The sequence below is a fragment of the Panthera tigris genome, chromosome A1 (genome assembly GCF_018350195.1).
Source record: "Panthera tigris isolate Pti1 chromosome A1, P.tigris_Pti1_mat1.1, whole genome shotgun sequence".
Lineage (NCBI taxonomy): Eukaryota > Metazoa > Chordata > Mammalia > Carnivora > Felidae > Panthera > Panthera tigris.
In genome coordinates, this window is record NC_056660.1 from 69124548 (window position 1) to 69147147 (window position 22600).

At 46.5% G+C, this 22600-nt stretch overlaps 1 protein-coding gene across 2 annotated transcripts in view; it reads right to left on the minus strand.

The window, feature by feature from the left end:
* Nucleotides 1-22600, minus strand: part of STK24 (serine/threonine kinase 24) — a 126066-nt gene that overhangs the window by 25125 nt on the left and 78341 nt on the right. For both annotated transcript variants that reach the window (XM_042979527.1, XM_007098395.3), the window contains exons 3-5: nucleotides 10671-10727; nucleotides 830-938; nucleotides 366-523 (exon numbers count right to left, since the gene is read on the minus strand). In XM_042979527.1, the coding sequence (XP_042835461.1) occupies nucleotides 366-523; nucleotides 830-938; nucleotides 10671-10727 (324 nt within the window). The remainder of the gene's footprint in view (nucleotides 1-365; nucleotides 524-829; nucleotides 939-10670; nucleotides 10728-22600) is intronic.

Consider the following 22600-nt stretch of genomic DNA (forward strand, 5'->3'; position numbering starts at 1 on the left):
CCCATATGCGTCTACCTGGCCGTCTCAGGAGGCCTGAACCCATTCTGGCCACCTTGGTCCTCTGTTCTGCCACACCTACCTTCCAATGGGCTCCTTCCCTGGTCCCCACCACCATCGAGCACACATTGTTTAAGCCAAAAAAAAAAAAAAAAAAAAAAAACAACTCAGTAACTGTGGGCTGGATAAATAAAGGGTATTAAACGATGTAGGAGACAGAGATGAAATCTGTTTCTAACCGAGGTCGGAGAGAACTACCTTCATGTCCTGCTTCAAGGAACCTGCTTTGGTCCACCTGGAAGAGCTGTGAGGTTGGGTCACAGAAGACAACTCTCTGGACCCAGAAAACAGGAAGAGTCGGCCCTTACCTTGGAGTCGTAGGCTGACTGCTTAATGACTTCGGGCGCCATCCAGAAGGGGGTACCCACGAAGGTATTTCTTTTGATCTGGGTATCTGTCAGCTGCCCCGCCACCCCGAAATCAGCCAGCTTCACCTCTCCGTGTTCAGAGAGCAGAACGTTGGCAGCTGCAAAAACAGACCCCAAGACACCTCCTGATGCTCTGTGCTGCTCGGCTTCACCCGTTAGTGCTTCCGGAACACGTACAGTCTCTTGTCTTCGAGATCTCGTGCTCAACGCGGGCAGGATCGGTGGGATCCCCCTCAAAGCCGCCCCACCCCACCCCACCCCACCCCACCCCAGGCAGGTTGAAGGCACTCCTCGAACACGTGCAGGACAACCTCCCTTTGAGAAGAAGTACAAGCTTCCCCTGTACTGGGCCTTCCCACCCGCCTTAGGATTTCAGAGGCATGGAAAGCAACATGTTTTCTTACCTTTAATATCTCTATGAATTTTCTTCTCCGAATGCAAATAATCAAGTCCTTTCAGTATTTCTCTTAATATAGTAGCAATCTGAGTTTCATCTAAAGGGCCAGGTTCTAACTAGTAAGAAAAGAATTATTAAAGTTACTCAAATGATCATTTTAGGAGAAGTTTGAGATGATCAAACACAGTCAATACCCATGTTAAATGAACAATATTCAAATCTAAAAACATCTTCACTCCAGGGGCGCCTAGGTGGCTCAGCCGGTTAAGTGTCCGACTCTTGGTTTTGACTCAGGTCATGACCTCATGGTTTGTGGGTTCGAGTCCCGCGTCAGGCTCTGTGCAGGCAACTGGGAACCTACTTGGGATTCTCTGTCTCCCTCTCTCTGCCCCTCCCCTGCTCTCTCAAAATAAGTAAATAAACATTTTTAAAAAATCAAATAACAATTTCTTCACTCCAAATAGCCATTTTGCCTGAACAATTAAAACCTATTTAAAAGACCCCTCCCCCAAAAAGTAAAGAAAGCAGCAAAGAAAAAAAGAGTTTGCCAATTAAAGCAAATCTGGCTAAGAATCGAAGCAGGGCCAGTGAGAAAGCCTGTGGTCAGCCCAGTCGTGCCAACAAGCTAAGCTTGGGAGGGACTTCAGTCCAGAGACCAAAGCCTGGGAGCTCACAGTTAGGGTACCCCATCCTAACACATACCATGGTCATCACCATGCCCGTGGTCGTGGCCTGGGGGCCGACTGCCGTCTGAGGCTACCCATGCACCAGAACTTTCCAAATCTGAAGTATTTTTAAATGTGTATTTATTTTTGAGAGAGAGAGAGATCAAGCATGAGCGGGGAAGAGGCAGAGAAAGGGAGACACACAGAACTTGAATCAGGCTTCAGGCTCTGGGCTGTCAGCACAGAGGCCAGCGTGGGGCTTGAACTCACAAACCTTGAGATCATGACCTGAGCCAAAGTCAGACACTTAACCAACTGAGCCACAGAGGCAAGGCGCCCCTCCAATCTGAATTTTAAGACCTGGGGGAAGAGAGCTGAAAAGGGCTCAATTCCAGTGATGCGGGATATTTTTTTTTTTGGTCACATAATAAATATGTTAGTCTATAATAGCCAAATAAGAATAAGATATAATCGCCTCTGAAAACCTTTACTGTGAGAAACTCAAAAGAATTAATACTGACGCCTTAAAATTATAATTGTATGAAGATGTAAGAAAGAAATGCCAAATTCATATATCCTCTGTTAAAAGGAAAAATTAGGTTCTAGAGTGCAGCTCAGACAAGGTAAATAGTCCACCATTACTTCAGAGCAGGGAATTCAACCACACCTAATAGTTCCACAAATCAGCACAACAATCTAACACTCCCTACAGGACCAATAATGGTGCCCTCAGAGAGAGGGACAGAATTCTCATAATTTATGTTAATTTTTTATCCATATGATAATCCTCAGAATCCCATTTTAGATCTGACAGGGATGCTATCATCACCCAAATCCTCACACTTCGTGGAAGGAAGCCACCACCCCGTCACCTTCCCTGCGTAAATTTTAAAAAGACAGATGAGCTATACAGGATCAGACCTGTAAATACAAAGAACAAACTAGTGACTGCCGGAGGAGGGAAGTGCTGGGCAAGACGGTGAAGGGGCGAGGGAGGGACAGGATTCCAGGTGTGGAATGAATGTATGCCACAAGGATAAAAGCCACGGCGCAGGGAACGCACTCAGTGGTGTTGCAACAGTGATGTACTTTGCCAGATGGTGGCCACATGTGCGGGGAGTACAGCGTATGGAACACGCTGGTCAAATCGCTATGATGTACGCCTGAAACTAACGTAACATCGTGTGTCAACTACACTCAAAAAAACCAAAAACAAAAACAAAAACAGTGGGGCGCCTGGGTGGTTCAGTAAGTTGAGGGTCTGATTCTTGATTTCGGCTCAGGTCGTGAGCTCAGGGTTCATGGGATCAAGCCCTGTGTTGGGGTCTGTGCTGACAGCATGGAGCCTGCTTGGGACTGACTCTCTCTCTCCCTCCCTCCCTCTCTCTCTCTCCCTCAAAATAAATAACCTTAAAAATAACAAAAAACTAAAAAAAAAACAAAAAAAGGTGAAGGAATTCTAAAGCTGACAGATTCACTCAAAAAAAAAAAAAAAAAAAAAGACAGAGAGAGAGATGTGCTTTAATCCAAAGGGAAGGGCAGCTAAGACCCTCTCTAGAGCAGCGTTCCAACAGACACACGTACCCTTTCTCAGACGTGTCTCAGGGCCTTTGCAGGATGATGGTAACCGAACAGCTGTTAGATGGCGCCCAAGATGGGGGCAAGTGAAGCTCCCCATTTCCCTTCATGATGGCTGGACTCCCACTGGCGCTGCTTTCCAGCCATCGGGCGAGCTGGGCCGCCCCTGCTGCAGGCCCCGCTGGAGGCTCCGGGAACCCCCCTTGCGTGCATGAAAGAGGGAAGGTGGGGGGCAGCCAGGCTGCCTCTCCTAACCCGCGGGCCTCAGGGGACTCTGGCAGTGGCAGCCGCGTGCCCGGACCGAGCCGTCCCCCTAGGCAGTCCCCCGTGCACAATGCACGAACAGGACGATGCGCCGGTCGCTCTGGTCCTACCGCGTGTTACACGCTGGGAGGTCACACTCGTGGGTCAACTAACCTGCCAAGGAGGATCCCAATCTCCTTTTTCTATTTTATTTTCCTTTATTTTGAGAGAGTGAGTGAGAGTGAGGGAGGGGCAGAGAGAGAGAATCCCAAGCCGGCTCTGCACTGTTAAGCACAGAGCCCGATGTAGGGCTCAATCTCACGACCATGAGAACATGACCTGAGCTTAAATCAAGAGTCGGCCGCTTAAGAGACTGAGCCACCGAGGTGCCCCCCAATTTCTAATTACGATTGCCAAAGATTACCTCAGACGAAGGTAGCATGCTGCATACTTTGTTCCACGGAACCTAATTTTCCCCCACAATTATCTGGCCAAGAGTCTTATTTTCAAGAAATACACATCAGAACTACTGTTCCAAAGAACACAATCTGAAAACCCTGCCTGGTCTGTCTTCTCCACATATATTTGAGTCTTCACGGGTCAGACACATTTTTAAGACTCAAAAAGAGGAAAAGGCACTTTTCTGGTAACCCGGGAGAACAGGGCAGGGAAGGCAGGGCTGCTGGCCCGGAATGCACCGCAATGTACAAGGGTAACCCAGTCCTGCAAAACCCCACCTCAGAGCATGGGTTCCATTCCCTCCTCCGGCAGGTATCTACCCAAGCAGGTAATCAGTAACATTTGGTGCCACTTGGAGGTAACCACCACCTCCCTTCTGTTATCAAGTCTCAGGAAAGAAACAGCAAAGTCACCTGGTGTCACCACCAAGGGGAGATAAGAAGAACAGAGAAAACTAATTTAAAAATCTTCCCCTGAATCATTAGGAGCTGGCTCTCTGACTAATGTGTGTCTGGCCATGCCCTTTTAAATCTGACCTAAACACTACCCACCAATGATTTATATGCCATGGGCGGGGGGGCAGTGGGGGAAGGGGACAAAGAGAGACAGTCTATTTACAGGGAGAGGATCGATGGTGTCAAAGTTCGCTGTAAAAGGTATTCGGCTGTTCTCTGCACCAGAGTTCTTCACTGGTGGGGAAGGCCCGGCTAAGTTCTCAGAGTCCTAGATTAGCACCCTCCACCATTAACATGTCCAAGCAATATAAACAAGGTGCTCTCTCTCAGTAGGAGGACTGCGCACTCTTCACATAATCTTTATAAAAGAAAGACTCCCAGGAAAAAACTCTGGGATTCTCATCTCTGGGTGACTTTGAACTCCCTCTCCCCCAGGTCTGTTCTCCCGTCTCCACTCTAACAGAGATGATTTGCCAGGCACACGGCCACCCAACAAGGCCACACGTGCCAGCTCCTGCAGCAGCTCAGCAGGCTTGGCCGGGTGACTAAGTTCTCACCCGTGGAATATGCACAGAAGCGACTGCCCCTTCCTGGTCTTGGCCCTGAAAACACTGGCAGCCAGAGAAGACAGTGACTGAAGACACAGGAAGCCATGGGTAACAGATGGCAGAGCTACCCTCCAGGGCAGAGCCCTGATGACCATGTGGACTGGAGCCCAGTGACCCCACATGTGGGATGGAAAGAGAGTTGACCCTTGAACAAAGTAGGGTTTAGGGGCACCGGCCCCTGTGTACTTGAAAATCGGCATACAGCTTTGGTCTCCCCAAAATCTTAACTACTGTTGCCTGGAAGCCTTAATAATAATATACAGTCCCTTAACACACATTTTGTATGTTCTGTGTATCATGTACTGTATTCTTACAATAAAGTAAGCCAGAGAAAATGGTAGTAAGAAAATCGTAAGGAAGAGAAAATACATTTACAGTACTGTCCTGTCTAGGAAGAAAAATCGGCATGTAAGTGGACATGTGCATTTAAAACCCATGTTGTTAAAAGGTCAACTGTACTTTTCTCTCTTGTGTGAGATGCTGTTTGGGGACCACTACAACAGCAGCTCGGCCTAACACTAATGAATACACCATCTGATCGTTTAAAACCGTGTTGCATGGGGTGCCTGGGTGGCTCAGTCAGTCGAGGGTCCGACTTCGGCTCAGGACAGGATCTCACGGTACATGGGTTCGAGCCCCGCATCAGGCTCTCTGCTGTCTGCACAGAGTCGGAGTGCAAATATTTATTTGCTCACAAATAAATATTTAAAAAAATTAAAGTAAAATAAAATCATGTTGCATATTCATTTTTAAGTTTGTCAAACATGTGTGCCTGATAGAGTGACTACTTTGTGGAGCACAGTTCCTTCTTCATTAGACTCCAAGCCCATCCCTGATGCTCTCCTGCAGCACAGACTGACCTAACCACCTACAGATCTTCTGGGCTCTGGCCGTCCGGGCCTAATCCTCACACCAATCCTCCCAATCCACCCCACCTGGCTTTCTTCCCCTGATGGCACTTTCCCACATACAATATAACAAGCCGTCTTCTCCCATTAGAACACGGCTCCGGGCCAGTGGGACTGCCTTCTGCCTCGTCCACTGCACTAACTCCCAGGGGCTAGCACAACGCCTGACACGTGGCAGGCACACAACAAATATTATCTGAATGGAAATTGAATTCACTCGAAACCTATCCCGTTTTAAGTTACAAAGTCTTTAACTGCATGATACCCATTACATTCACGAGTCACGGCACCCCAGAAGAAGATGGAGCTTGAGAAATTATCTACATTTACTGGTTTTCAAACTAGAACCCAGCGTTTTCTCACAGTGGCTTCTAGGGCTTCTATCAGGACATGATCTCACGGTTCATGGGTTTGAGCCCCACATCAGACTCTGCTGTCTGCACAGAGTCTGCTTAGGATCCTACAAACATTTAATTTCAATTTATTATTTCATTATCTTTCAAATTAAAAAAAATTCAACAGGTTGAACACTTTCACACACATGCATTCAAAATAAAACATATGCCTATTTTACTCTAACATTCATGACTCTTAAAAACTAAGCTACACTGGGGACACCTGGCTGGCTCAGTGGGAAGAGCATGCGACTCAATCTCAGGGTCGTGAGTTCGAGCCCTACACTGGGTGTAGAGGTTACTAAAAATAATAATAACAATAAACTTAAAGAAAACTAAGCCATATTGTGTCTAATATTATTCTTCATGCCAGATACCATATTTTACTGCTCTAACAGGTTAAAATCAATTGCATTTTTTTTCAAAAGTCAAAAAGGATGCATTCCCAGGAAAGAGGAAGAGAAGTCTCCAAGGGACACACATGCTCCAACAGCATCAGCTTATTTTCCACCAGATACAGAGATGCCCAGGCAAAGACAACAGGACCGGGAGTTCATGCACGGGCCAGCCTCTCAGTAATTCACAAAGAGCAGATCTGTGTTAACAAAAGCTGAAGTAATGAAGTCTTTCGGTTGTGTCCTTTAATTTGTCTCATCCGCAAAGCCCAAGATTTACTTATAGGCCGTGCTGCAGACTAGAAATCTCAACCTGGTCATGAAGCCACCATCTTTAGCCTGGGGCAAAGTCACTTTCCTCTCTTGGGCCCCCTCTGAATGTACAGAACAGCAAGAGAGGATCAGGTCTGCAGTTCTCTTGGGCTCCGACAGCTGATGCTGCTGGTATGTCAGGGCTCAGTGGCCTGGACCTGAGGAAGCCCTCTCAGCACCCAGACAGCTCCCTACCTACATCCAAAACACCCCACTTCCCGCCAGGGAACATCCAGGCAATTCTTTATCCCGCATCCTGACCTGGAGCCGGCCTCTACCTAGAACCTCAATTCCAGAATTAAAAGCAAGCCCCCCAAAATTAACTATCAGACATGCTAAAAGGCAATCTTAAAGGCAGGTGGCCACCTTCCTGCCCCGGGCTAACATGTCATTAAGAGTCAACGCGAGGTGGGGTGCCTGGTGGCTCAGCTGGCTGGGCGTCCAGCTCTTGACTTTTGATTAAGGCTCAGGTCATGATCTCGCAGTTTGTGGGTTTGAGCCCCCAAGTCGGGCGCGGAGCCTGCTTGGGATTCTCTCTCTCCATCTCCCTCTGTCCGCCGCCCCCCTCCCGACCCTCCCAACCCTGCTCACACTCACACACACTCTCTAAATAAATAAACTTAAAAAAAAAAAAAAAAGATACAATGAGAGAAATTTAATATCTCAGAGCCTAAGTAAAAAGACCTGTTAACCACAATGCAGAGTAAAACAGCAAAAAACAAAATCTGCACACACACTTCAACATGCTCATGGCCAAGAACAGGGAGGGGTTAACAGAGAGACAGCTGTATACCTGTGACCACACTGAAACCTTAGTTTTCATTAGTGTTAGGGACTGAACTGCGTGTCCACCCCTCTACCCAAAATTCAAATGCTGAAATCTGTCTCATATCATAAGACACCAGATCTGCCTGTGCCTTGACCTTGAACTTCCTAGCCTCCAGAACTATGAGAAATCGATGTCTGCTGTTGAAGCCCCCAGCCTGTGTAATTGGTTATGGCAGCCCAAGCGGACTCAGTTACTGAGCGCGTGAAGAGACAAGAGGCATCTGGAGGGCAAAAGGTGAAGAAAGAGCCAAGTAAGATCTTCATGCTCTGGGGGTGGCACAGCCCTGTCCTTGCCTGGTCTCCTTTCCCTCCACACACCCCACCTGTGGGGCTCCTCCGAAGTCACACATACATATATTAGCACTATGCCTCTTAACAGAGAGAGACACTTAATAAAAGCTTAATTTTTCAGAGAAATGCCCCAAATCCGTACATTCAGCTATACGGTATCAAACTGTATATGCTACAATATTCTCATTCTTAAAATCTTTATAAACAAATAATAGACCCTCTCAAAATAATCCTAATGGTTTTCAACATTCAAAAAAATAGTTCTTGTATCCTATTATTAAAATATCCTCATCTTTGTAGGTTGGGGACATGCCAACAGCAAGGGGATACGAGAAAGGTACAATGAAGTAAGAGGGACAGGAAGGACATGTGGGGTCAGGGAAGCCCACAAGCTTTGCCACTGGACACAACGAGGCCCAAAGTCCAGCTGTATTTGCTAGGTGGGACACCAAAGTTCTGAGTGTTTCTGTTTGTCCATCAATTAAAATGAGATGATTAGGGATGTCCAACAAAGGGTGCCTGGTTCTTGTCACCAGGACCATTAATGTGGAAGGTGGATGGCAGTTTGCTGGGACTGATACTACAGGAGATTTTTTAATTTTTTTTTTTTTTTAATTTTAGAGAGAGAGCGCACAAGAGAATCTTAACCAGGCTGCTCGCTGAGCATGCCTCAACTCCATGACCCATGAGATCATGACCTGGGCCAAAATCAAGAGTCAGACCCTCAACCAACCGGGCCACCCAGGAGCCCTAATATAGGAGATATTTTTTAAATGGAGAACTCTATACCTCCTTCCAATTGTAATGTCTAAAATTTCACAGACTTCAAATTTCCAAACACAGTTACCACTAAATAAATTCAATTACCATGGCATTAAAAATGAATAAACCAGAGCACTGAGAGACCAGAACTGCCATCCTGAAGGTCTCCACATTGGAGGGAAGAGTCCTCGCAAACAATTTCATGTATGTCACAAACGAGATGCACTCAAGGTAACAGTAAATCTAATTATACAAAATGAGAAAATTTTCTACATTCCTGTAGTATCTCCCAAAAGAGTCAAAAATGAAAAGCTCTTTGTGTCATGTGTGAATTTATGGAAAAGATGCAAAGCAAGTCAAAACAGTTTATCTGGCTCTTCTATTGCTTTTCTCATTTTAACAGAATTGTTGATATCACATTAAATTTTCTTCTTGCAGGGCACCTGGGTGGCTCAGGCAGTTAAACATCTGACTCTTGATTTCAGGTCAGGTCACGATCTCACGGTTTGTGGGTTCGAGCCCCAAGTCGGACTCTGCACCGACAGTGCGAAACCTGCTTGGGATTTTCTCTCTCCCTCCTCTCTGCCCCTCCCCTGCTCTCTCCCTTCAAAATAAATAAGCAAACATTAAAAAAAAAATCTTCTGGAAACTTCCTTTTGAACACTACTCTGACCAATTGCCTTTATGGTTTATAACATTATGTGATATTATAAAATTGGGTACATAATACCTTTGGAGATACATCAAGTTTTAGAGGCTTACCTTCCCCCAAAACTACTAACTCCTACTCCCACTGTAAAAAAGAAATCTTTTAACCACAGGACATCTCTTTCCTTAGTGGATAAAACCTATGTAAGACTGTAACCCCTGACACACAGCTTCTTCCGGCAATCCCTCTGAGGGCAGGGAGAACGGCAGACCCATCATTCTCCAAGCGTCCACCAGACAGGACCCACCTACTAACACTAAAATGGTAGATGAGGCCTGTCCCAGAAACTACCAGTCACCCAAAAATCAGCCCTTCCAGGACAGGTAAGAAAAGAGTGCCACGGACATAGGTGTCACTGCGCGACCACAGTGGGGACGAGATGTCAAGTGCTAAAACCACTGTGTCCATTTTTTAAAAACTTGTTTTGCACATACTGTGTTTCAAGGACAACCTACGCAATGCTTATGATTCACTAGTTATTTGTAAGCACCTTGTCAGAGGCCAACATGTGACCATGTTCTACCAAGAGAAGCAAGCTGCAGACCACGGCTGGGAAGTCAACCCATCGCTAGATTCCACTATCTTGCACATGGGCTGGCACCCACTACTGGCACGGGAGGTCCGGGCCAGGCTGGGGACAAGACCACGGGTGCGGGGCCGGCTCCGCCATCCATGCGCAGTGAGCAAGGCCTCTGAGTGTGCACCCGAGAACAGAAGTGTGCACTCCTGCCTGGTCTGGCCACGGCTCTGACACGTGACACTGTTCTGTGATCATCCTCCTCTGCCTGCCTGTCTTACTCCTGAAATGAATTTTTTTAAGTTTTCAAATTCCTGATTCTAATTAGTTATAAATGAAAATGTGACACACATATTTTGGAAGCTAAACTATCATCTGAAATAAGGAAGAGCAATGGGGTATCAGCTCCACGGAAGTTAAAACCAGTTCTGGAAGACAAGCTAACAAACTGTTCTTATGTAAGATAATGACAAGCAAAATCCTTCATGACTTCCATGGATGAATGCGCTGGCTTCCCAGGAAACAACACAACTGGCTTCAAAAGCAGACCTTAAATCTTCAGTAATATTATTAGAAGCAGAAATATATGTTATAAGGATATATATTGGTCCCTTTTTCATGCAACTGAAGCGGGAAACTGAAACGGATAAAAACAATCATCTCTACAGCCCAGATTTAGTAAGAAGAACTCAGGCGTGTTTAGGTGTCAGGTGTGATACTTACTAGATCTAGTGCAGAGCCTCCACCAAGATATTCCATTATTATCCACAATTTAGTGTCCTACAGAAAAAAAGAAAACAAAAAAAGGAAATTATTTTTCAAAAGCAAAACTAGGAAAGATTTTAAATAACCTCAGGGTATTTTTCACTGTTATCTTGGAACTGGAAAATTTCATAAATGCGTAACAGCAAGAAAGCGCGTGCTCGTGAGTCCCGTGCAGGGAAAAAGCCCTCCCGGTGCAGACAGGGGCGGGGCTGGCCCAGTTTTTCCCAGCCTGCGGCAGCCACACAGAAGCAGCAGGTTCAGGGCCTACTGAACCAGAATCTCTCAAGGAGCGGATGGAAGGCACGGGGGTCGGAGTAGGGGGCTCCCCTTCTAAAGAACCTCAGGTGGTGATCCTCAAGAACAGCTGGATGTGGGGATCAGGGACCGCAGCGTCACACGTGGCACACCCCAGTGTCAGCTAGGAGGCGCCCAGAGCATGCAGCCGCGGGAACAGGTCCCTGCCCTCTCTCTGCCTGCAGCCCTGGGATGTGCAGGGCCCAGGTTCCCTGGGAGCTGAGCAAAGGTGAGGACTCCTGGGGGGAAGGGGAGGACGGACAGCAGTGCAGCCTTTCATCCACCCCCTTGCAAGGCAGCCAATTTCCGACAGCCCAAAGGCTACCGTAATCTTCAGGGAGCTTTCCAGGAAAGCAGGCCCCAGCCTAATGCTTGTGTCTGTGTCCTCACCACTGTCCACTCGGTGACTTTTCCCTTTGTCTCTCCTGAAGCCACTAGGCCCCCATGACTTCCAGAGTTTGTTTGTTGGTTTTTAAGTAGGCTTCACACCCAGTGCGAATCCCAACACAGGGCTTGAACTCACAATCCTGAGATCAAGGCCTGGGCTGAGATCAAGAGGCAGACACTTAACCTACTGAGCCACCCAGGCCCCCCAGAGTTCTTTTTTTAAACACAAATCCTAAAGCGATACTCACTTGAAAACCAACAAGTAAGCCAATTTCCACACCGCACTTGGACAGGGAGCATCCATGAGGTGGTGAGGAGCCCCCTGGGCTCGGGGACAATCCAGACCAGGGTGTGGGTCCTGAGCCCTCCTACAACCTGAGGGACCCAGGCAGGTATTTCCTCTCCAAGCCTCTGCTGTCAACAGTGGCTGACCCACAGCGAGCAGGCAGGCAAGAAGGCCCACTAGTGATGTGGATACTGGTCACGGCTCTGGTGGCGAGGAACCCGTGAGTGATTCCAGGGATGCGTGACCCAGCACAGCCCTTTCCCACCAGCGACCCCCAGTCCCACCGACGCCATCATTCAGTGGCCACCTTCCCTTGGATGCTCGTTCTCCTCCACAGCTCCCATCCTGTGTTCAATCACTGTCCCTTTCTGTAGGCTGACTCTTCCCCCATGGTCCTGATGAGCCCTAAAAGCTGTGGGTTCTGCCTCACTCCTCCCCTCCTGGCTAGAATTCCCAAACCAGAACCCCCAGCTGCTGGTTTCTCTTTCCCAGCAGAAGAGAAGGGTGCTAAGAAAAACTGTGCTACCTCCCCACCTGGATCAGGACAGAGATGCTGTGCATAGTATGAAAACCAGGGACGGAGTGAAGGACAGATCTCCAGATACAGAGAAGCCCCTGGTGCAGGTGTAACTTGTGCCGCCTTGGGCAGCACACCCCGCAGGCAGCATCATGCCTCCAATGCACGCGTACGCAACCCAAGACAGAAAAGGTCTCTTAACCTGGCCCGTCAGTCAGGATTCCCAATAATTTCTACCTCCACCAACCCTAAAAGAAACATTCAAAAGGGAGCAGTAAATGGATGAGCTGGGGGAAGGGTAAGACAGGCTTTGAGGGCTGCCTGGGTGGCTCAGTCAGTTCAGTGCCTGACTTCAGCTCAGGTCATGATCTCACAGCTGGTGAGTTCGAGCCCCGCATCAGGCTCTGTGCTGACAGCTCAGAGCCTGGAGCCCGCTTCGGATTCTGTGTCCCCCTCCCTCTCTGCCTCACCCCTGCTCACACTCTGTCTCTCTCTCCTTCAAAAATAAACAAACATTAAAAAAAAGACGGGCTTTGAGAATGGTGGGCAGGGCATACTCACTGCCTCTGGACTACAGCAGGGCTCTCTCATCCTCGGCATTCGAGGCTGGGTGAGCCGGTGGGGGCACAGTCCCGAGCCCTGGGGGTTGGTCAGCAGCATCCTTGCCCCTCTACCCACTAGAGGCCAATAGCACATCCCCAGTCCTGACAACCTAAAATGTCTCCAGACATCACCAATGTCTTCTGGGGGCCAAAACCACCCCCACTGAAAACCCCTGAACTACACGATCAATGTCAATAAGCCTGAAGTATGACTGGACCACCAACTCTAACCATTAATTCTCTCCTTATTCTTAGCAGAGCCAGTTTATAACCCTGAATGAAACCTCCAGCTCGAAGGTTATCACTCACTGCAAGGCATTGAAGCTTTCGAATTCTTCATCCAGAAAAAGATGGTAATAATCTCTCTGTTTCGAAACCTCACAATTCAACTGACAATATAATGAGATAATGAATGTGAAAGCACTTTGCAAAGTTCAAGGTACTAAACACATACAAAGTGCTATTAGCTTTATCAACACCATCGCCCATAAATGCCTTAAAATAACCTGGTAAAACCGAAAGAGCCCAATTAACAAGACTAAATAGTAGTTCTCTGCATGGGAGGATCTGAGCAAAATAAAATCTGCAACAATGATTCATACACATTCTACACCACAATGAAAAAAAAAAAATTATTGCCCTACAAGCTCTGAGGCAAGGATGTCTAGGAAGGATGGTCGGTTCAAGGGACACACCTGACCCATTCTCTGTGATCAAGTGATCAAGCACTGTCACTGCTCAGATGTGGAATCACGGCCCTTCCAAACCATGACTTGTGGGGAAAAAAATAAATCAGCTTCTTAAGATAAGAATGATTTTAATCAGAATAATTTCATTTTTTAAAACTCACCTCAAGGGGTACACAGGTGGCTCAATTCATTAAGCATCCAACTCTTAGTTTTGGCTCAGGTCACTACCACACAGTTCATGAGTTCAAGCCCCATGTGGGGCTCTGTGCTGACAGTGCAGACCCTGCCTGGGATTCTCTCTCCCTCTCTCCGCCCCTACCCTGCTCATGTGCCCTTCCTTGCTCTCTCTAAAAATAAATAAATAAACTTTTAAAAACCACCTCAAAAAATGTAAATTATAAACGACCTTGTGATACAATTTTCTCCTAAACAAAAGAAAATAGTTCCTCTAATAAATTCAAGATTCAAAATTTAAAAGGTACCAGAACGTATACATTGAGAACTTTCCCTCTCACCCCTGGCCCCCAGCTGTCCAGCCTCCACCCCCACATCTGGTGTAACCTCAGAGAAATATTTTACCCAAATACCCATGAATTCTTTCTCCCCTTCTACGCAGATGGCAACATTCTATACACGGCTCTCTACCTTGCTTCTTCTTAGAGCATTCGCTATCTGTCCATCAAGAAATCCCCCTTGGGGCGCCTGGGTGGCTCAGTCGGTTAAGCATCCGACTCTTGGTTTCAACTCAGGACGTGATCTCACAGTGCGTGGGTTCAAGCCCCGCATCGGGCTACGCACTGACAGCACAGAGCCTGCCTGAGATTCTCTCTCCCTCTCTCTCCTCTGTCCCTCTTCTGCTCTCTCTGCCTCTCAAAATAAATAAACTTAAAAAAAAAAAATTCCTCTTTTCTTAAACCATAACTAACGCATGCCATAGTGACAACATTGAGTTGTTCCCAGTCTTTTGCTGTCATGAGCCAAGCGTCAAGAAGAACCCTAACATGCTGTCATTTTGAGAAGTTCCTGGAAGGCAAATTTTGAGATCAAAGGAATCCCCTAGAATTTCACCAAATAATGACAAATTACAATTCAAAGAACCTGTCTCAGTTTATAATGCCTCCAACAAAGGAGTACTAATTTCTTCCTTCCTTTGCCAATTAGGTGTAATGTTTTTCTGTCATTGTTATAAACTGAATTTTGCTCCCCTCCCCAAATTCATATGCTGAAGCCCTAAGCCCCAGGACCTCAGATCTGTAATGGTGAGCCCTGAACAACACAGGGACTGGGGAAGTACCACCCTCCCACACACCCTCCTGAAGTCATGAATCCACCTCAAAAACCTCACTCCTAACAGCCTGCTGCTAACTAGAAGCCTTACCAGGAACATGAACAGTCAACTAACTGGTCACTGTTAACAGGCATAACATAACATGTATGTTACATGTAGTACACACTGCAGTCTTACAATAAAGCTAGCGAAAAGGTTATTCGGGCAATAAATTCACAGAACTGTAAAAACTCTGCCTGTAAGCAGACCTCAGGAGTTCAAAGGGTCAACTCTATTTGGAGACTGGGTATTTAGACAGGTAATGAAGTTAAAAATCAAGTCATTAGGGTGGGCCCTAATCCAATGTGACTGGCGCCCTTCTAAGACAGGACACAGGTGCACACGGTGTGAAGAAGGGAGAAGTCAGGTGTCTACAAGGCAGGAGAGAGGCCTCAGAGGGGACCAATCCTGTCAATTGATGCCTTGAACTCAGACTTGCAGCCTCCAGAACTGCAAGGAAACACATTTTTCTGCTGAAGGCACCAGGGCTGTGCTACTTTGTTAGGGCAGCCCTAGAAAATGAAGACAGAATCCGTTAAGTAGAAAAAATAAAAAAGGAGAGTTTCTTTTACTGTGGCTTGAACACATTCATATACTGAAGAGCCACGTATTATTTTCTTTTCTGTGAACCATCTATTCATATCCTTTGTCCATTTTTCTACTGGGTTTCCGACTTTTTTTCAGATGTAGTAACTTTTAACATATTAGGGAAATTAGCCTCTCATAATGAGCCGCAAACACAGCACTTTCCTCATTTGGCTTTGAGTCTGCTTTAGGCAGTTTCTGCTTGCAGAAAGTAATTTGGTGTCAACACATCAGTCATGATACCACTTACAGGCAAGCTTGCTTGGAACTATTTGTAACCACTTCCTAAGCATCTGATCAGTGACCTAGCTGGTCCCCACACTGAAGGCTCCCCATGTTAACAACCCTCAGATACCCAGAAAAAAGGTTAAAACAAGGCAGTGAAGGGGAGCCTGAGTGGCTCAGTTGGTTGAGCGTCCGACTTCGGCTCAGGTCATGATCTCGCGGCCAGTGAGTTCAAGCCCCGCGTTGGGCTCTGTGCTGACAGCTCAGAGCCTGGAGCCTGTTTCAGATTCTGTGTCTCCCTCTCTCTCTGACCCTCCCCCGTTCATACTCTGTCTCTCTCTCTGTCTCAAAAATAAATAAACATTAAAAGAAATTAAAAAAAAAAAAAAAGAAAGAAAGAAAAAAACAAGGCAGTGAAGGGGTGGACCCCGCTCAGCTAACAGGATTTTTACAGCAGGAATTCTAAAACGAACTTCTGCTCTGCACCTGCACTGCATTCAGAGGCCTCCAGATCCATGAGCCATAATAAAGGCTGAGCCCAAAGACATCAACAACACAGCAGGTTTTATTAAAACAACTGGGGTCAGGGCGCCTGGGTGGCTCAGTCGGTTAAGCATCCAGCTCTTGGTGTCCACTCAAGGTCATGATCTCACGGTTCATGAGTTTGAGCCCTGAGTCCCGCTCTGGGCTGACAGCTGGGAGCCTGCTTGAGATTCTCTCTCTCTCCTGCTCTCTCTGCCCCTCCCTGGCTCACATGCATGTGTTTTCTTTCTCTGGCATCTAATAAATAAACTTTAAAAAAGTGGGAGTCACAGAACACACGGGATTGAGAATATGGTTTTTAAAGCAAAGGCACCCTCCTTGCTAAGATGGTGTGCATGGACACAGAATGGTGAGAGAGGATCTGAATCCTGCCTCTGACCCTTACCAGCACTATGACCCTGAGTCCAGTCCCCCGGCTGCTGTGAGACTCTATTTCTCCATCTGCACATCCGTCTTGGAGGGGTGTGCCTGGTACATAATCTGTGCCCCCACATTTTAGCTATTGTTACCACAGTAACTTCAGAGTGCCCCCACTTCAACCACACCCACTGGGAGGCTGTGAAACTGGCATCTAAGTCCAAGCCCTACCTTGCTTTAGACATTCACGCCACCTTCCAGTGGTACTCAAGGTTCAGAGCGTGGCACCTGACCTCAAAGCTCATGTAATTCTGCCTCTGCCTCATAGATGCGAGTATTTCTTAAGTGATGCAGACACCTACCGTGCGCACGGTGTCACTGAGGCGGCACAAACGAGTTAGACCTGAGTTCTGACTTTAAGGACCTTTACATAACAGACAAGTGGGCAAATAACCATGATCAGACAGTCCGTGGTGTCTACCACTATAGAGACACGAGATGCGGTGGGATTTCAGGAGATGCCGCCTGCTCAGAATGAAAAGAAGGTTCTGATGGGATCCAGAAGAGAAGAGGTGCCTGCACTGCTCTGAAGGACTGTGACAGGTGGCCCAGGACAGGGGTGGCAGGGCGTGTGTTTCCAGCAGGCGCGGATGGGGAGGAGAAGTAGATGGTCAGGAACCAACAAGAGATCCTGTACCACTAAAGCAGCCCAGAATGAGGCCAACGTCCTTGAATGCCAGTTGACGGGAGTTTCGACTCATTTTAATCAATAATGGGAAATCACCAAACTTTCTGGACAGCAGAAAATAACCAGCAACTACCTACACGACAATAAATGGAGAGAGAAGGAAAGAAAGATCAATCAGAGTGGAAGGTCAGGGCCAGACTTAATAGGCATTCTAGAAGTGTCACTGATGACCTTTCACCAAGAGCAAATCAAAGATGCTCCACTATTCTGAGCCCCGGTGAATGAGGGCTCCAGGAAGACACACGTCGGCAAGAGGACAACTAGGTGAACGGGGGAGGGAAGCAGAGACGGCCCTTCGCACTCCTGCGACGCTGGCAGGAAACTCTGGGAGACATGGCTGATCAGCAGCTGGCAATGCGGTTTTGAAGTTCAAGATGGAGACTGAGACCAGCAAAGAGGCGAGCATCGGCACAGAGCAAAGCAGTGCGTGGGGACCCACCCGGGCCCTGGAGCTGGTGTCAAGATTATTTGAAGCTGAAGAAGATTGTAGATTCAACACGTACAGAATGAAGGCTTCCCAGCTTTCCCTTACCTGACCGAGGCAGCAACTTCAGAGAAATGAGGCTGCCCTCAGAGTCCCTCTTTGGGGTGGGTCCGCTCTCAGGAGGGAGGAAGGGCATAAACCTACCACAAATCCCATAAAACCCAACTCTGGTCCTGACAGAGGAGGAAAGACTATTCATGTCTATAGAGAAACCTTATCGCAAACTTTCTTATCTCCTGTTTGCTCTTCTAAACACCCATAGTCTTTCCTAAATAAACCCACTGTCCTCCCCACCCCCACTTTTCCTACAAAGTCAGCTCTATGAGCCGCCACCTCCAATCACTTAATGTGCACGCACTTATAAACCTCCTTCTCCTGTGAATCTTTCCTTTACCACTTTGATTTGCAGTCTCCCTTGTCAAGAAGGGAACAGCGAAAAGGGTTTTCTTCCCCACAAGTGAGACACTGCCAAATTTTTACCTGAAGGGCACTCAGAAGAACAAGCTACCCCAGTTCATAAAGTTCAGCCCCTACCCCCCTATTGCACTTTAGATAGTAAACTGACCCTACCATCATAGGAGAGTCCCTTGGGTCACTCAGGCCTTCAGTTCTCCCAGGTGATCATTATGAAAACCAACCCAACTCGGTGTAGGGCAGTACACCGGGAAGCATGCAGACTCTCCCATGACGTCCCCTTCATCCTCTGTGTGTACTCGAACACATCCAACTCAAGTGCAGCATCTCAAATTTGCTTCAAGAGGGAAGAAGGTCTTACATTTCCAAAACAGAAGTTCTGTAGCAAATTGCTTCTGTCAATACTGTCTAGAGACTGGCCGGATTAAAGGGGAGAGCAGGGACCAGCAGGAGGAAGTCTTCTTGGAGGGAACAAGAAAGACCTGTGAGGCAACACAGGACAGTTGCACAGGAAGCATACTGTAGGACAAAAGCCTGTGATTTGCCTGGCTAGAGCAGGACTGGAACAGCACCACCTGCTATGTATCTTAGGTGCATTAGGCACCGTACTAGATGCGTTACATTATTTCCACCAGTTCTCACCACCTTCCTACAAGGCACTTGTAGCTGGCTCCTGTTCTAGGAAAGGCGCAGGAGAACTTGCCGGATCCTAGCATGCAGCAGGCCCCGGGGCCCTCGCTCAGCCTCTCCACCTCGTGCTCCCTTTGTGAGCAGGACTCCCTTCCTTGCTCACCCGACATGATCACTGGCCATCACAGTGCAGTGGGAATCATTCACCACATCCATGGGGAGCACGAAGGGGTCATCTTGACGAGGACAGGGGAAGAGGAGTGAGAATCCAGGCTTCTCTCCTCCAGGCCCTAAAAGGAGGACAAAAGCAAGGAGGGTCCTCTAGTGTTGGAAACAAGAATGAACTGGGAGAAAGGCCCCTACACATAAATATTAACTAAAAGTAAGGCTGCACAATAAAACCCAGAAACAGCACAAACAGAAAAGAAAAAACAACAAATCAACTAAAAATTATTGGATCAAATCCTCAGATCAAAGGAAAAAAAAATCAAAACCACCACCACCACGAATATGCCAAAAATGATGTTGGAAACTACATACAGGCATCCCTCGTTTTACAGCACTTCGCAGATACAGCAATCTCACAAACGGAAGGCCCGTGGGACCCTGCGTCCAGCAGGTCCATTGGCGCCATTTCTCCAACAGCATCTGCTCCCTCCACGTCTCTGTGTCACATTTTGGTAATGCTCACAATCTTTCAAACTTTCTCATTATTACCGTTATTTCTTATGAGGGTCTGTGATCTGTGATGTTACCACTGTCATTGTTTTGGAGCATCAAACATTCCAACATAGGACAAGGAGCTCAGCAAGTGCATGTGGTGCGTTCTGACTGCTCCACCGACCTGCCATTTCCCAGTCTCCTCTGGCCTCCCCATTCCTTGAGACACGACAATATTGACATTAGGGCAATCCATAACCCTGCAACGGCCTCTAACTGTTCAAATGAATGAAAGAGCCATGCATCTCTCACTTTTAATCAAAAGCTAGAAATGATTAAGCTTAGTGAAGAAAGCATGTGAAAAGCCAACACAGGCTTAAAGTTAGGTCTCTTGTCCCAGTGAGCCAACTCGTGAATGCAACAGAACCCTCTCGAAGGAAATTCAACGTGTTGCTCCAGTGAATACACAAATGATAAGAGGGCAAAACAGCCTTACTGCTGATTAGCAGTCTGGAGAAGGTTTGAGCGGTCCAGATAGAAGATCCAACCACAAACAACATTCCCATATTAAGCCAAAACCTCATCCAGAGCAAGACCCTAACTCTCTTCAATTCTACAAGAACTGAAGAGGTAAGGCAGCTGCAGAAGCAAAGTCCGAAGCTAGCAGGGGGAAGTTCATGGGGTTTAAGGAAAGAGGCCGTCTCCATAAATGAAAGTACCGGGTGAAGCAGCAAGTGCGGATGTTGAAGCTGCACGTTATCCCGAACCCAGGCTAAGATCTCTACAGAAGGTGCTGCACCGAACAACAGATTTTCCATGTGGATGAAACAGCCTTCTATTGGAAGAAAATGCCACAACGGACCTTCATAGATAGAGAGGAGAAGTCGCTGCTGGCTTCAAAGGACAAGGTGACTCTTGTGTTAGGGGCTAATGTAGCTGATGACTTTAGAGTGAAGCCGGTGCTCACTGACTATTCCAAAAACAGGATTCTGAAAATCCTAGCGCCCTTAAGAATTTGCTATCTACTCTGGCTGTCCTCTGTACATGGATCAACCAGGCATGAGTGATAACACATCTGTTTAGAACGTGGTTCACTTTTGCCCACTGTTGAGACCTACCTACACACACACACACACACACACACACACACACACACACACACACACACAGATTCCTTTTAAAATATTACCACTCACTGATGATGCACCTGGTCACTCAAGAGCTCTGATAGAGACGGACAGTGAGATTCATAGTGTTTTCATGTTATGTTAACAACATTCATTCTGGAAGCCATGGAATGGATCAGTTCTGACTTTCAAGTCTTAATAATCAAATACAGTTTGTAAGGTAGTAACTCCTCTCATGGATCTAGGCAAAATAAACTGAAAACCTGAAAAGGATTCACCATTCTAGATGCCACTAAGAACATTCATGATTCACGGGAAGAAGTCAAAATTGCCAACACAAACTGGAGTTTGGAAGAAGTGGATTCCAACCCTCATGGATGACCCTGTGGGTTCAAGACTTGAGGGGAGGGAGTCACTGCAGGTGTGGTAGAAACAGCAAGAGAACCAGAACTGAAAGAGGAGCCCGAAGAAGGGACGGAATTGCTGCCATCTCATTTAATGGATGAGGGGTTGGTTTTCATGGAGGAGCAAAGAACGTGGTTTCTTGAATCTATTCCTGATGAAAATGCTGTGAGGATTGCTGAAATGACAACAGAGGATTTAGGATAGTATGTGGTTGGCAAAGCAGCATGATTTGAGAGGCAAATTTCCAAATTTCCGATTAGGTAAAATACTATTAAACAGCATGGCGTGCTACAAACAAATCGTTCGTAAAAGGAAGAGTCAATCAATGCAGCAAACTCCACTGTTGTATTAAAAAACTGCCACAGCCACCCCAACCTGCAGCAACCGCCACCCTGATCAGTGAGCAGTCATCAACACCATCAAATTCGAGGTAAGACCATCCATGAACAAAAACATTACAGCTTGCTGAAAACCCAGAAGATGGTTAGTGTTTATTAGCAATAAAGTATTTTTCTAATCTTTTTAATGTTAATTTTTGAGAGAGAGAGACAGAGAGAGAAAGAGAGAGCGTGCAAGCACGGGACGGGTAGAGAGAAAGGACACAGAAACTGAAACAGGCCCCAGGCTCTGAGCTGTCAGCACAGAGCCCGATGCGGGGCTCGAACCCACAAACCATGAGATCATGACCTGAGCTGAAGTCAGACACCTGACCGACTTAGCCACCCAGATGTCCGCCTTTTTTAATTAAAGTGTAGTATGTTGCTTTTTTAGACATGATGCTATTATGGCACACTTAGTAGACTACAGTATAAACATAACATTTTTTAAAGCCTAACTTTTATATGCACTTGCAAACCAAAAAAATGCATTCAACTACCTTTACTGCGGTATTTGCTTTATTGCAGTGGTCTGGAACCAAACCCGCAGCATCTCTGAGGTATGCCTGGACACCGAAAGCTATACAATACAGCCAAAAATTTACTCAGAGGAAAACTCAACAGCACAATATATTCTCATTACCAAGCAAAAAAAATTAAAAAAAAAAAAAATATTGAAAGAGTTCAACCCACAAACCAGGAAGGAAAAACGTTAACCTAAGAAAGGCAAAGAAGAAAGCTAAAGGTACATGTATAATCAATGGAAAACAGTAGAATGAGAAATTATTTTTTAAATGACAGTTAACTTCCAATTACTGTAATCAAGAAAAAACAAGTTCACACTAATTTGCAAATATAACAATAAAGAAAGAAAATTATAGACAAAAAAATATTTTGAGAGAGAGCACAAGCGGGGCAGGAGCAGAGAGACAGAAAAAGAGAGAGAGCAAATCCCAAGCAGGCTCCACACCATTAGTGCAGAACCCAACGTGGGGCACCATCTCACAAACCGTGAAATTTATGACCTGAGCCGAAATCAAGTTGGACACTCGACTGACTGAGCCATCCAGGCACCCCACACACAATTTTTTAAATGCAAATAAAACACATCAAAATATTTCATGATAGCAAATTTGAAAATCTGCAATGAAAAAGATCATTTCTTTGTATGAATTAAAATTTACTCAAGAAAGAACAAGAACAGGGCATCTGGGTGGTTCAGTCAATTAAA